At 40.0% G+C, this 12,738-nt stretch overlaps 1 protein-coding gene across 6 annotated transcripts in view; it reads left to right on the top strand.

Annotated features, from left to right (window-relative positions):
• Positions 1 to 10,337, top strand: part of OPCML (opioid binding protein/cell adhesion molecule like) — a 1,071,706-nt gene extending 1,061,369 nt beyond the window's left edge. For all 6 annotated transcript variants that reach the window (XM_043579850.1, XM_043579853.1, XM_043579852.1 and 3 more), the window contains one exon: positions 4,835 to 10,337. In XM_043579850.1, the coding sequence (XP_043435785.1) occupies positions 4,835 to 4,935 (101 nt within the window). In that variant the 3' untranslated portion in view covers positions 4,936 to 10,337. The remainder of the gene's footprint in view (positions 1 to 4,834) is intronic.
• The last annotated feature ends 2,401 nt before the right edge of the window (positions 10,338 to 12,738 follow it).

Raw genomic sequence — 12,738 nt, 5'->3', positions numbered from 1 at the left:
CCCCAACTCAGGATCTCACCTCCTCTCTTTGTCACCAGCAAAACCACATCTCAGGTTTAACATACTTGGGAAAAATTGAAATGAGCCAATATTAGCCTCAACTAAGGAGTGGAAGGTAGCAGGTGTGGAGGCACCATAGTGGTGGTTACCATGATCACATGACTGGCTTGTACCAGGCACTATGCTAACCAGTCTGACTTTTTAATTATTCTGTAAATTCAGTATTATTACCTCTATTTTCAATAAGAAAAGTGAAAACTACCTTGTCTAAGATCACATAGCTGGCATGCCACAGAGTCAGGATTTAAACCCAAATTGGTCTGATTCCAAAGTTTCCAGGATTGGTTGCACTTTTATAGTGGTCATTGCCTTTATCCCAAAGGATATTTAGGGCTGCAAAGATGAGACAGCAAAGCCAAGGGGTACAGATGCATCTAAATCCTTTCTTAAATTTCATAGAAGATTTCTATTTTACCTGTGCATCCAGGGATTCTCTTCCTTAGACATTTGGTCCAATCTTTCTTTCAAACCTTTGTCCTTTATCCAAATGTATTTCAGGGTTAGTTTTTTGTAGTAGAACACATAATTGAAAATCTACCTCATGTTTCCAAATTCTGAATTCTAAGTTTGAGATAAGAACTAACTTTCTCCCTATTTCCACCAAGAAGTGTGGGGGGGGGGAGGAGGATGAAGAGGAGGAGAAAGAGGAAGAGGAAGTGAAAAGGAGGAGGAGGAAGTGGGGGAGGAGGAAGAGGAGGAGGGGAGGAGCAGGAAAGCACCATTTGAATTCCTAACCATGTTTATTGAAATTAATACTAGTATTACTTTGGATGCCAAGTATTTGGAGAAGTCCATGTAGCTGTTGTTACCTGAAAAAACCAAGTATAGGAAAACCATAGCCAGCTTGACATCTGAAGATGTGTGTTCAAGCTTTAGTACTACCACTGCTAGGCTCAGGTGAACTTTTCTTCCAGTAACATGCCCTTCCCTTAACAGATTCATTGAGCTAACATTTGCAAAAGCCTCCTACCAGCCTAAGGGACCAAACATAAGTCCTGAGTGATCATGGAATCACACCAATTAGCTAAACAGTGGTAATCTATATTAAAGCACAAAGAAGCACATCACTAATCAGGTGAGTGGCCTCTGCAAGAGGAAACCCTAAGGGAGACACCCAAACCAAATGCTTTCTTCATTAATAGTAAAATGAGGGTTACTGTAATGATGATATTAAAAAAAAAAAACTGCTCATAGCTGATGGCTTTTATTTCACATTCCTCGAACCTAGAGAGTGGTACACAGATGTGAGCCTCTGTTCCTGCTCTGAACAAGGTACAAGCACCATCCTATATGTCCCTCTACTGACATTTGGTCCAGCTACCAAAACTTTTTTTTTAATTTTTTTTAACGTTTATTTATTTTTGAGACAGAGAGAGACAGAGCATGAACAGGGGAGGGTCACAGAGAGAGGGAGACACAGAATCTGAAACAGGCTCCAGGCTCTGAGCTGTCAGCACAGAGCCCGACACAGGGCTCGAACCCACGGACCGTGAGAGCATGACCTGAGCCAAAGTCGGACGCTTAACCGACCAAGCCACCCAGGCGCCCCTAACTACCAAATCTTAAATGTATACAGGATCCGTGAGGAAAGAGATGCTAATTTTAATCTCCATTATAGTGGATTAGATTAACACATTGGCCAGACTAGCTCAGCCACTCCTCATAGATTGATTGGTCAAAGGCAGTTTGGCGTTAAATTACCATATTGTCTGATGTATAAAGCAAGGCTTATCACACCTGCTGAAGAGTAAAGCTCCTTGGAGCTGCATAGAAAATGTGGCCACAGAAAAGGAAGCCCTGGGGTCCAGGAATGTTTGGTGCCCTCTTGCTGTTTTAGGAGATGACATGCTGACGTGCAAAAAGCCACAGTAGTGATGGTTTTGTACCAACTGGAAAGGGCCATCTGGTTGCTCACCAGCTGCCCCTTCTAGTACCAGATGTAAATTTTCCATTCATACAATTACTCAAAATGCTAATAGGAGAAGAGCTTTAAAGGTCTCTGACCCCAACCTTCTCTACTTTTTTAGATGGTAGAACCAAGGCCAGAGAGGGGATGCCGGTCAGCTAGGGAGCAGCAGAGTCATACAGAGAAATTAGGTCCTCAGATTCCTCACCAGTTGTACTTACCAATTCATGTGGCTGTGGTCCTCAGAAAACATGCACAAAGGGTCATTTTCCACAGAAAGCAAGTCGAGTGGAAACAATCAAGGGTACAGGCTCTACAGAAAGAGTGACTCAATTCTAATCCAGCTTTATGTGTATAAGTTGTGTGACCATAGTGAGGTACTTAACTGTTCTGTTCTTTAGTTTCTCCATTTATAAAATGGACATGCCAGTAGTCCATAACTCATAGCCTTTTGTGAAGATTAAATGAGTTAATATGTGTGTAGCATTTAGAATCCTGCTTGCAACTTAGAGAACACAATGCAAATGCATGTTACCATCATCATCCTAGGCAAGCTGAGCAGTCTCTATGTCTGCTAAGTCACACTCACAGTTTGGCTTCCACTCTACGGAACACTCAACTGAAGTTTAACTGTGGCTATACACCCTCTGCCTGATCAGTAATGAACATCTTATTGCAACTGCCACACACCAACAGAAACATTCATTTCTCTTTATGATTCTACCTCCTTCTCTCTCTGTACCTCACCCTTCATGCTTTGCCTTCCTCATATACTGTTTTTCTTTTCTACTTTGTTTTAGCTATATCCCACCTTGTGCTGGTAGCATGGCATCTACAGAAATGCTTAAATCCACTGGTAGAACTTGGAATGAAGTGATTCCTACACTAAAGATCTCTGTCTCTTTAGTGTGGAGCTTATTAATCTTTCAATTGTTTCTTAAGTTAATATCAGCATCATGAATTAGACAAAGATACACACAGACACATAGTTTAATGCATGTCCTCTCCATATATAACATTATTATTATAATAAATATTATATTAAATATATAAATAACATATAAATAAACATATAAATAACATTATAAATATTATAAAATATATTTGATAGATACTCTTAAGGAGACATATATATCTTACAAATCTATATTGCTCATTTTCTTATAAACTCATTTAAAAAATGTAAGTCTTTCATTTTTTGAAGAACACAATATAGAGAATGCTTTGGGCTCCATCTTGGGCATTTTTCAACTCCGTACATTCTGTAGGCCAGTATGGCTCCTTAGGATATATGTCTTGACTGATGGAGCCTCCAGAGTCAGGCTACTTTTCATAAATATGTATGGAGCCTTCCTGGAGATGATAGCACTGGGCTTGTGACTGGATCCTGCCTTTTTTTGTGAATGCTCTATAAAAAAAGTGCACAACAGTATGAACCAGACTCTCAAGCTAGCAAGTAAATGTGAATTTTTAGTCAATAGGAGAATTGTGTACATTGTAAATCAGAGGAAGGAAATATATCCATGTGAAAATCCGTACACTGGGAACAGTTACATGCTCATTGCTAAAGTGAGGGGCCTGTACTTCCCAAAGCAAAAGGTTAGCATCAGTCCCTTCCTAGGCAAGGCAGGGATCTACACCATCATGCTGTCTTGAGACTCTGTGCCAACTGTGCTTCTTAAAGTAATCATGTCTATTTCCAATAAGCCAATTTGCTTCTAAAAGGATCAGGGAAGTCCTGTCTTGAGAAGGTAAAAAAAAAAGCCATGCTTGTCTTATGTGCAGCTCCCTTTCTTTGCCACTGGCTCTACAGGAATGACTCTTGATGGCTTCTCACCCCTGTCTTATACTTGATTCCATGTTCCCTGGAATCCTCTCTGCCTGCAAGCTACTGGTGTCTTGCTTATGACTGCAGTTTCTTATGCTTTGTAAATAAAGGTGATGGAGGAATACAAAGGTGAATTAGATGCTGATCCATGTGCCCTGGGTCCTTGAAACAGACTAGGACAATCCCATTTCATGTGGTTTGTTTTCTCAAAGGTGGCAGATTAAGTGAAAGGACCAACACTTGTGACTCAATGGTCTTGTCTTACAGTGGAGCATGGATGACTCACTAGGGGCATTTAAAAGAGCCAAAGAGGCCAGAGGAAAGGGCAAAGGGAGAACTCTATCAGGCCACACCATTAGGTGGCAATGTGGACAGAATACAGAGTCTTTGTGGCCTTTGGAGAGGCACTGCTACTGCTGGGGTAAACCCATAGTCTCTAAAACTCTAGAGTGTAACAATCCATTCTTCCTCAGCTACCTCAGGAGGAGCTTCCACAATACCTAAGTTATACAGGATAAAAAGTTGGCCACACCAACACATAGACTCCTGTTGCTCACAAAATGTTCCCATTCCTGTCTCCTCCTTTCTTCTACCTGCTTCTCTCCACTGTGGACCATCTCCCTCCCCTGTTTTGCTGCTCCCATCCCTGTCTGTTCTGGACACCTTTTCCATAGTTAGATGTGCTGCTTATGGAGCAGCAGTCAAATCCTGCCATGCCACTTAGCTCTGTCTGCTATTCTAACTTTTCAGCCAATAGGCCTAATGACTGCCATTGCCTCCCTCTATCCCTTTTATTTTTTAAACCCCAGTCTTTCAGAGCAGGCTGTAGTGGTGGGTATGTGAGCGATTTGCCCCTTTGAGTTTCTAAATATTCTCAGTGGGTGCTTTCCATTTTTCCAGATTTCGAGGGATCAATGGTGGGAGGTGGGAGATGGGGGAATGCTCACAGAGAAGCATGTGTGTATATCTGCTTGTCAGGGAGTAAGTATGGTATCCTTTGAGTGCATGCTAATGGGTCTGTCTCTCTTTCCCCTACACAGGGCCTGGAGCAGTCATTGATGGTGTAAACTCGGCCTCTAGAGCATTGGCTTGTCTCTGGCTATCAGGGACCCTCTTTGCCCACTTCCTCATCAAGTTTTGATAAGAAATCATAGGTCCTCTGAGCAACGCCTGCTTCTCCATATCACAGACTTTAATCTACACTGCGGAGGGCAAACAAGTTTGGGCTTCTTTTTGTTTGTTTCTGTTCTTCTTGTTTTTTTGGGGGGAGGGTTGGTTTATTTGAGTTTTTCCTCAGTTTGAATGAGTGGGGTTGGGGGGATGGGTGGGCTGGATTCTACCATGTTTAGGGTAATCATTCATTGGTGTGTCCAAAAATGGAATCTATCCCTGCTACCTGGGCCCTTTCCTTTCCTCTGCTCCTCTCCCCATCATCATCACTACGAACCTCTCCTCCCCTAACACACCAAACCATAAGCTCCATTTGGGCAAAAAACGTGCCTCATGATAAACACCCTGAAGACACAACTTGACTTACAATGTAGTGCACAGCAAGAGTTATATCCAAGTGTCCTATTATCTGTGTCTTTTAAGCTTTGGGCCATTTTCTTATAATGTACATATCCCTCCCTCCATGTTTACTATTATCTAATTACATTGGGGTTCACATCCTTTCTTTCTGGGAAGGTCTGAATACACCCATATCCATATATGTGTATATATACACATATATGGATATTCTTGTCACCTTTTCTAACCACTCTGTCCTATTCACTTGCTCTATCACTATGTGGGTTAGAAGTTTGGGGCTATTCACACAACCTAAAAGTAAAAGTTTAGAAGTCACTTGACCAAAAAAGAGGGGAAGCATTTTGATGACAGTACTTCCTTTTTAAAACTGCTAACTCATAAAACAAAATGATCTATGGATGACTGATTATTTAGGGCTTATCAAGCTATCACAGGAATCATATGGTTATCCATCTACTTGACTGTGTGACTTATCTCTCCCTCCAATTATCTACCCACCCATCTTTCTCTGTAGCAATCTATTTACTCTATTTATCAATCTATCAATGTAATTATCCAACACTTCTCTATATTTCTTCCCTACTACTCACTATCAATTCATCACCATATTAATTTCTAATCATATTGTGTCTATTTCACTATATTCATTTCTCCTCTACCTTCAGCAGACACTGGCATCTTCAAAATTACCTATCAACTTTCATATGAAAGCCAATGGTCTCACAGGCTAACAGCATAGAAAAGCAATATGTCGTGGACTCTTTGGAAGGTGATATCCCATCCACCTTCCAAAGTAGATGCCATTAACAGATGGACCAAAGTAGCAATCTAAGGATTAGTCCCTCACCATTCCTGGAGTACTGTGTTTCCAAAAACATCTTCTTGGGAAGCAGATCAGCCCTGGAAAGGCCTTGATCAGTGCCATGTTTTGTTTTGTTGTTGTTGTTGTTTTTTCCTTTCATATTTGAAGGATCAAGATGCCAAACTTCATGTTTCCCTCGGCCTTCCAAGAAAGTGTGTGTCAGAAACCTATGGGATTTACTCCATGGCTGGCTTTTCTTAATAGCAAGAACAGAAGAGAGGAAACACATATCTGTCTCTGCAGTGAAGAGAGAAGTCTACCTGTCTGAGTGCAATGAATTCAGCTATTGTCTCCTCCCTCTTCCAGTTTTGGTTTAATCTGTTTGAAAACTATCCAGTAAAGCTGATGAAAACCAATTACATGGCGGGTGTGTTGACAACTCTGGTATTTGTTTCAGGAAGCTCTTCTGAGCTGAGGGCACTTGAGCAACTGACTTAATTTCCAAGCACTTGATTAACACAACACTGCAAACAGGAGGGGAAAGTGTAAGTGACACACAATTTCCTCTGATACAGGCTGCTTCTCCAGTGGCTTTGGGGAAGAATGTCCTCAGTTTTCCATTTTCACAGCAGATCCAGCAGACAAACAAGAGCTAACCTGACGTTTATGCATCATTTCCTGAGACAAGAAAGATTCAGCCAACAAGGGTGCCTATAATCCAAAAGAATGGCATTGAAAACCATGCAAGCTTATGCCTCTCTTTACTCGTGCTGCAAGGACTGACCTTCTGAGATGATGAGAAAGGAAAGAAGCATCAACAGTGACTATCTCACAGACCTGCTCTGCCTCAGTGGGAAGCTTTCAGGTCCACAATCTAAAAAAATAATAAATATGAGCTTTATAGAGCTCCATTCCCTTAATGCTTAATTGATCTTCTGCCTCCAATATAAATGGCCTCTTTGTTTTGTCCATAGTGGCACATGAACATGACATACACAGTGGGGTAATATATACTTAGATATGTATGACATACATAGATACCTACATGTATACAAAGGTAGGTAGTCTTGGCATACAAAATGCTAGGCACTTTTGTAAGAGTTGGAGATGGTGTGAGTAAAATTAATATTACATTTGACAGCTATAAACAGACATCTGCATTTCCTAGTGAGCTGCCAGGAGCCAGATTCTGGGAATATAAATGATGTGCCAAAAGCAGTGTATTGATTCCAAGTTCCAGGGACAATCATGAGCAGACGTAAAGTCAGAATTAAAGGTCGGACATCAGTGTTTCAGATCTGTCATCACATTCTGCACCTGGAGTCAGGTTGGTGTCAGACATTGTATGGGGATTAAATTCATCATTTGAGTGTTCTACTGATAATAAATGTTACTTTGGAGTAAAATAAATGTGGAGGCTCTGGGGAGTAACACAGTGCTTGCTGTCTTGGAGAACACAGTGCTTGAAGTGGACAAGCTATACATGTTCTTCATGTCAAGGGTCGTTCTAGAGGAAGGGACCCATCTTCCTCTGACCAGAAAGATCACCAGAACCTTTTGAACATGATGAGGCTGGGTCTCAGAGTCACTATGGAATTCTATGCTGCCCTCTTCCACTGGATACCAGGAAGCACCTCTGGTGTTTGCCTATTCCAACCATGTTTTAGAGGGAAAAAAAAATCCTACAGTCAATACTCATCTGTCTGGGATAAAGAAAATCAAGTAAATAAGTAAATAAACCAAGTAAATAAACGAAGAAAACTGGGCACTAGGAAAGAAAATGGCTCTTCTTCACTATAGACATACTCCAGCTTCTGTGTTGTTTGGGTTACTTTTGTGGGGATGGCTCCATCAAACAGGAGCTGTTACCCAACATTTGAAGCGTATAGAACATTAAATGCTACTAAGGACAATATCCACACTCACACATGCTTTTTCAGCTTCCAGTATGGAGGGTAGATGGATAATGCCTGTTGTATAGATTTTTTTTTTTAAGGTGCCAGTGCCAAGAATGGGGTAGGGGTAAAGAAGGAAGGTAAACAAAACTCTGAGCAACCTATAACTCTCCATGGGTTTTTCACATGGGAAGGAAACCAAATAAGACTTATCATCAGATTAGGTGTGACAAATTCAGCAATGTACTTACTCTGAAACCTTCCCCCTTCCTAAAACACAGTTAATATGTATTGCCACCAAAGTAATGCCAATGAATGAGCTAGTGTTAAGGCTCTGGTCAAGCTTGTTTTTCAGTAGTTTATTGTCAAGTGCCTGATACAGTCATCTGCAAGTCTAAGAAAATGTGTTTAGTTTTTTTTTTTTTTTCATTCTTGTTTTAACTGGGGGAGAGGGGACATTTAGGTGAGCAGTGGTCAAAACATGCACATATGTTATGCAGGGAGCATTGTGCACGGCTGTTCTACTGCAATTGTGCTAGCTGAAATGGAAGGAAAGTTAAGGCTTTCTATGAAAAATAGGCCTTGGTCTTTGTCCCCTGAAACCTATGTCTCATACTAGATGATACATTCCACAGGTTGGGCAGTTTTTCTCAAAACTTGGGTGGGAAGTGTGCTCCACTGGGTGGAAGTGGACTCCAGAAACTCCACAACCAAGGCTAAATTTAAGGGCCTGTTTCTGCATGGATCCAGTAAACTTGATCTCAACATGGAGATGTTAACAAGTTCTCCTTATTTTGGAAGAACTCTTATGTGAAAAGAGCAGAGAACCTCCAAGTGGGCAGTCAACATCAAAGAAAGCTTATCATTGTCATCGCGTCCAGAAATGGAATGCTCTAGTTTTGGTTGGTGCTTCCAATGCCAAAAGGAATGTTCTTTCCTCTGTAGTTGTGTATGGATGTCATCAGAGCCATAGGGAGAAAGAGGGTAGGAGTGGCTCAAGATAAGATGGATTATGGGGGGAGGTTATCTTTTCCAATTTGACCCTGAGTCCTCACCCGGAACCAGCCCACTTTCCCTTCCCACCTCCCCCCCCCCACCGCAAACAAACAAACAAACAAAAACTTACTTAGAGTAAAGTTTAATATATTTGAAATTAGGGAAAGGAACATAAAATTCTTCTTGTTGGCAAATTTACTTTTTTGTCCTTTTCTCCAAGAGCGAAGATGTTTTGGTTTTGTTTCACACAAGTTATATTCCTAGAAACTTACACCCAATTGCCTCTTCTACCATCCAGAGCTTCCCTTTTGGTTTTAAGACAAATAAGTTTGAGCAGTTGCAGTAAAACTTCACAGGTGTGTAACTAGGAAAGTAACATTTTCAAAAGATACCATATGATGAGGACTCCTAATGATCACTAAAAGCAAACAAATAAAAATGCCACTCTCATTTCCCTCATTTCTTACTTAAAAGAAGAGAAGTAAATGAAAGGAAGAAGAAACAGATTTGCAATTAAAAGATAGGGCAGAATGACAGAGCTGAACCAGTGCAATTGAGCCTTCAGGTGCAGGAGCCTCAGAGTCCAAGGGGATGTGGAGTGGACTTAATTAGGTGCCATTGTCTTCATCCTAAAAGTAAGCAGCTAAGCCTCATTTCCAATATTTTAAAGAGATTCCTTTTTGTTTCTTTCAATGGTGCCCTTTTAAAGGCATACAATTGTTCCATGCCACTGAGTGGAGAAAGAAAGATTGTGAACCCTCTACTATCCTTCTAGGGCCGCATTCTACATTATTGGCAGATTTATAAGGATATCAATAATAGCAATGGTAAGTAATAATAGCTGCCCTTGTGTTAGTTAAAGGGAGCATTTTTAATCATTCAAAAATTTTTGTGACCTGTAAAGTGCAGTTGTGAGGAATGTGTGGGTGTACGAAAATGTATCTGTCAAGTTCAGAGTCCTTTAGATTAAAAAGAAATATATATATGACTTATCAATGGTGCCGTTATAGCTGTGTCAGACAATGGGTGTGCCCATTCTCACAATTATCCTTAAAACAAATCTATGTTTAAATGCTTTAAAAATTATCACATGATACAAGAGTATAACTTCTAGAGTTCTTTTTCTTTTATTTTCTTTCTTATTTTTTCCGTCAAAAATCAATGAAGACTTGATTTCTGTCAATAATTGTATTAAGGGTGAATATACTACCTGAATTTTGTGCATGTTACATTGTAGTTGTAACCTTTTCTAATTCAGGATGAATACGAGATGGTTGTGATTGTGCAGTGTATCAATAAAGTTCAAAGAAATTTGTAACATTTGGGGGGTTGTTTATTAGGACATCTTGTTAAGTATCCAGGAATGGAGAAAAACAGGCTATGCTTTTCCCATATGCTTCTTCCATATGTGTGCTTTAAGCTTTGGGGAGTAGATGCAATCAGAAAACTGAGTAGCCTATTTCTCTCTCTCTCTCTCTCTCTCTCTCTCTCACACACACACACACACACACACACAGTAGAAGGAAGTCTAGGCACTTTGCTATTATACCTATATATTTGAATATCTATGCCATTTACAAATAATAGAAAATGTAGCTGCAGCCTCAAAGTCTAAATTATGTCTTGACCTAATCTAAAATGAAATCAATAGAGAAGTTGCAAGGAAAAAAATGACACTCCTTAACAGTTCCTGTGACTTGATTCCACTGAATCATAACCGCTTTGACAAGAGTACATATGTAGAAAATATGGTGGCTATGATGTGCATTTATTCTTAAGAGTGTATGTAATTGGATTGATTGTTTCTCCATCTTAGGTTTTTGCTATAGTATACATATGGGAAATAGCATAAGAAAGGGATCAGGAGAAGAAGCTCCCTTTTTCTGATTGTCTTTTCTAAAACACCGTTCTCGTTCAACAAAACTCCAACACCTCTATCTTCATCTGCTTTTCTGTTTGTCCATCTGCTTTTCTGAAGGGATAGCTATTAACCTCTTTCTTACAACTCAGCTTCTCATCAATCATTTATACATCAGCTAACCCTTCCTAATTCTGCCATTAACTATGTGATCTTGGACTGGACACTTGACCCTCCTTTTCTTTGACTCCTCATCTGCACCACTTTTGAATTGATTCTTGTTGGTATGTTCTATTTCAAAATTTTTAGGACAGTTTTTATTTCTCATTCAGCTATTGGATTTCTCAAGACTACCCCCACATGAAGCCTAGGGCCAATGTCTAACTATGGTTTTGAATACAGCAGAAAGTGTGTTAAAATTCTCCAGTTGACTTTACATCTTAGCTAGCTCCTCTGGCTATGACCCTGAGCTAGATTTATGAGGCTTATTTCTTATTGGGTTCATAGGTAAACAATGGGTCATTCCTAACCTGTTAAAACTTAGTCTCACCCAGGATGCCTGGGTGGCTCAGATTAAACATCTGACTTCAGCTCAGGTCATTATCTCACAGTTCTTAAGTTTGAGCCCCACATTGGGCTCTCTGCTGACAGCTAAGAGCCTGGAGCCTGCTTCAGATTCTGTTTTCCCTCTCTATCTGCCCCTCCCCACTCAAGTGCATCCTCTCTCTCTCTGTCTCTCTGTCTCTCTAAAATAAATCTTAAAAAAAATTAGTCATCCCAACAGAAGATGGAGCACAGATAGCTTGATAAACTAGGTCATGTTCTTTGTAAATTAAAATACCAAGAATATGGTGGTACCAATGATTGAGAGTTTCCAATTTCCTCGGACTCATTGTAAAATTATGACTTGTCAAGGTAACAGATTCCAGTCCCCCTTACCATCATAATACCTTTAGTGCTACCCTTTCCCTTCTCCTCTTTCTTCCTCTTTTTAATCATCCTCTTCCCATCCACACCTGACCATCTCCTGCTTCTGTTCATACCACAGCATTTACCCATCTATTGGCTCTCCTGCTGAGGCATAGACATTCATTGGTCTTTCATTCCATCTGGCCACTCAGTTCCATCAGTCTTCTGTGTACCAATTTATTCTTCCATTAGCAAACCATTCATCTCTTTATTCATATATTATGTCCCCATTTATCTAACTCTTATTCTATCTATATACTCACGAAACTCCCTAATATTACTATTCTCATTTATTTATTTAAACCATGTATATTTCCCTTACCTGTCAATCCATCCACCAAGATTTCCCCAACTAGCCTTTGGCAGACATACCTATTTACCAAGCCACTTCAAGGTAATGAAAATCTTTCCTGCTATCTATTCATTCTGCAAGGGAGCCTCTATCTAGTTATTCTTAAGCTCGGCAGCTAAATTATTGGATACATTTTTGTTATCTTCACCCAAAATACACCCTATTAAAAACATATCTACAGAGAAGGGCTTTAGTAAATATATTAAGGGCATACTTTGTTCCTATCAGGATATTTTACAGTAAGAAAAAAGATGGAGAATCGGGAGCTGAGTGGAAACACCCAGATGAGTAGACATCAATGTTGAATTTTATAACACTGGGAATGCAGTCTTGCAATGAACATAACAAATGGCTGAAGACAGGAGAGATCTCAACTGGCAATTCTGCCTTCTTTTTTGTTTTTCTGTTAAATAATTTTGATGAAAATGGTGGGGGGCGGCATTAATTGGTATCAAATCTTATCAGCTTTAGAAAACAAAAGTTTCAAACTAAAAATGATGCTACTTTCATGGAACATGTTCATTTGATCAGTAGGAAATCTT

This window comes from Prionailurus bengalensis, chromosome D1 (assembly GCF_016509475.1).
Source record: "Prionailurus bengalensis isolate Pbe53 chromosome D1, Fcat_Pben_1.1_paternal_pri, whole genome shotgun sequence".
Lineage (NCBI taxonomy): Eukaryota > Metazoa > Chordata > Mammalia > Carnivora > Felidae > Prionailurus > Prionailurus bengalensis.
This window is presented reverse-complemented; position numbering and strand designations above follow the sequence as displayed.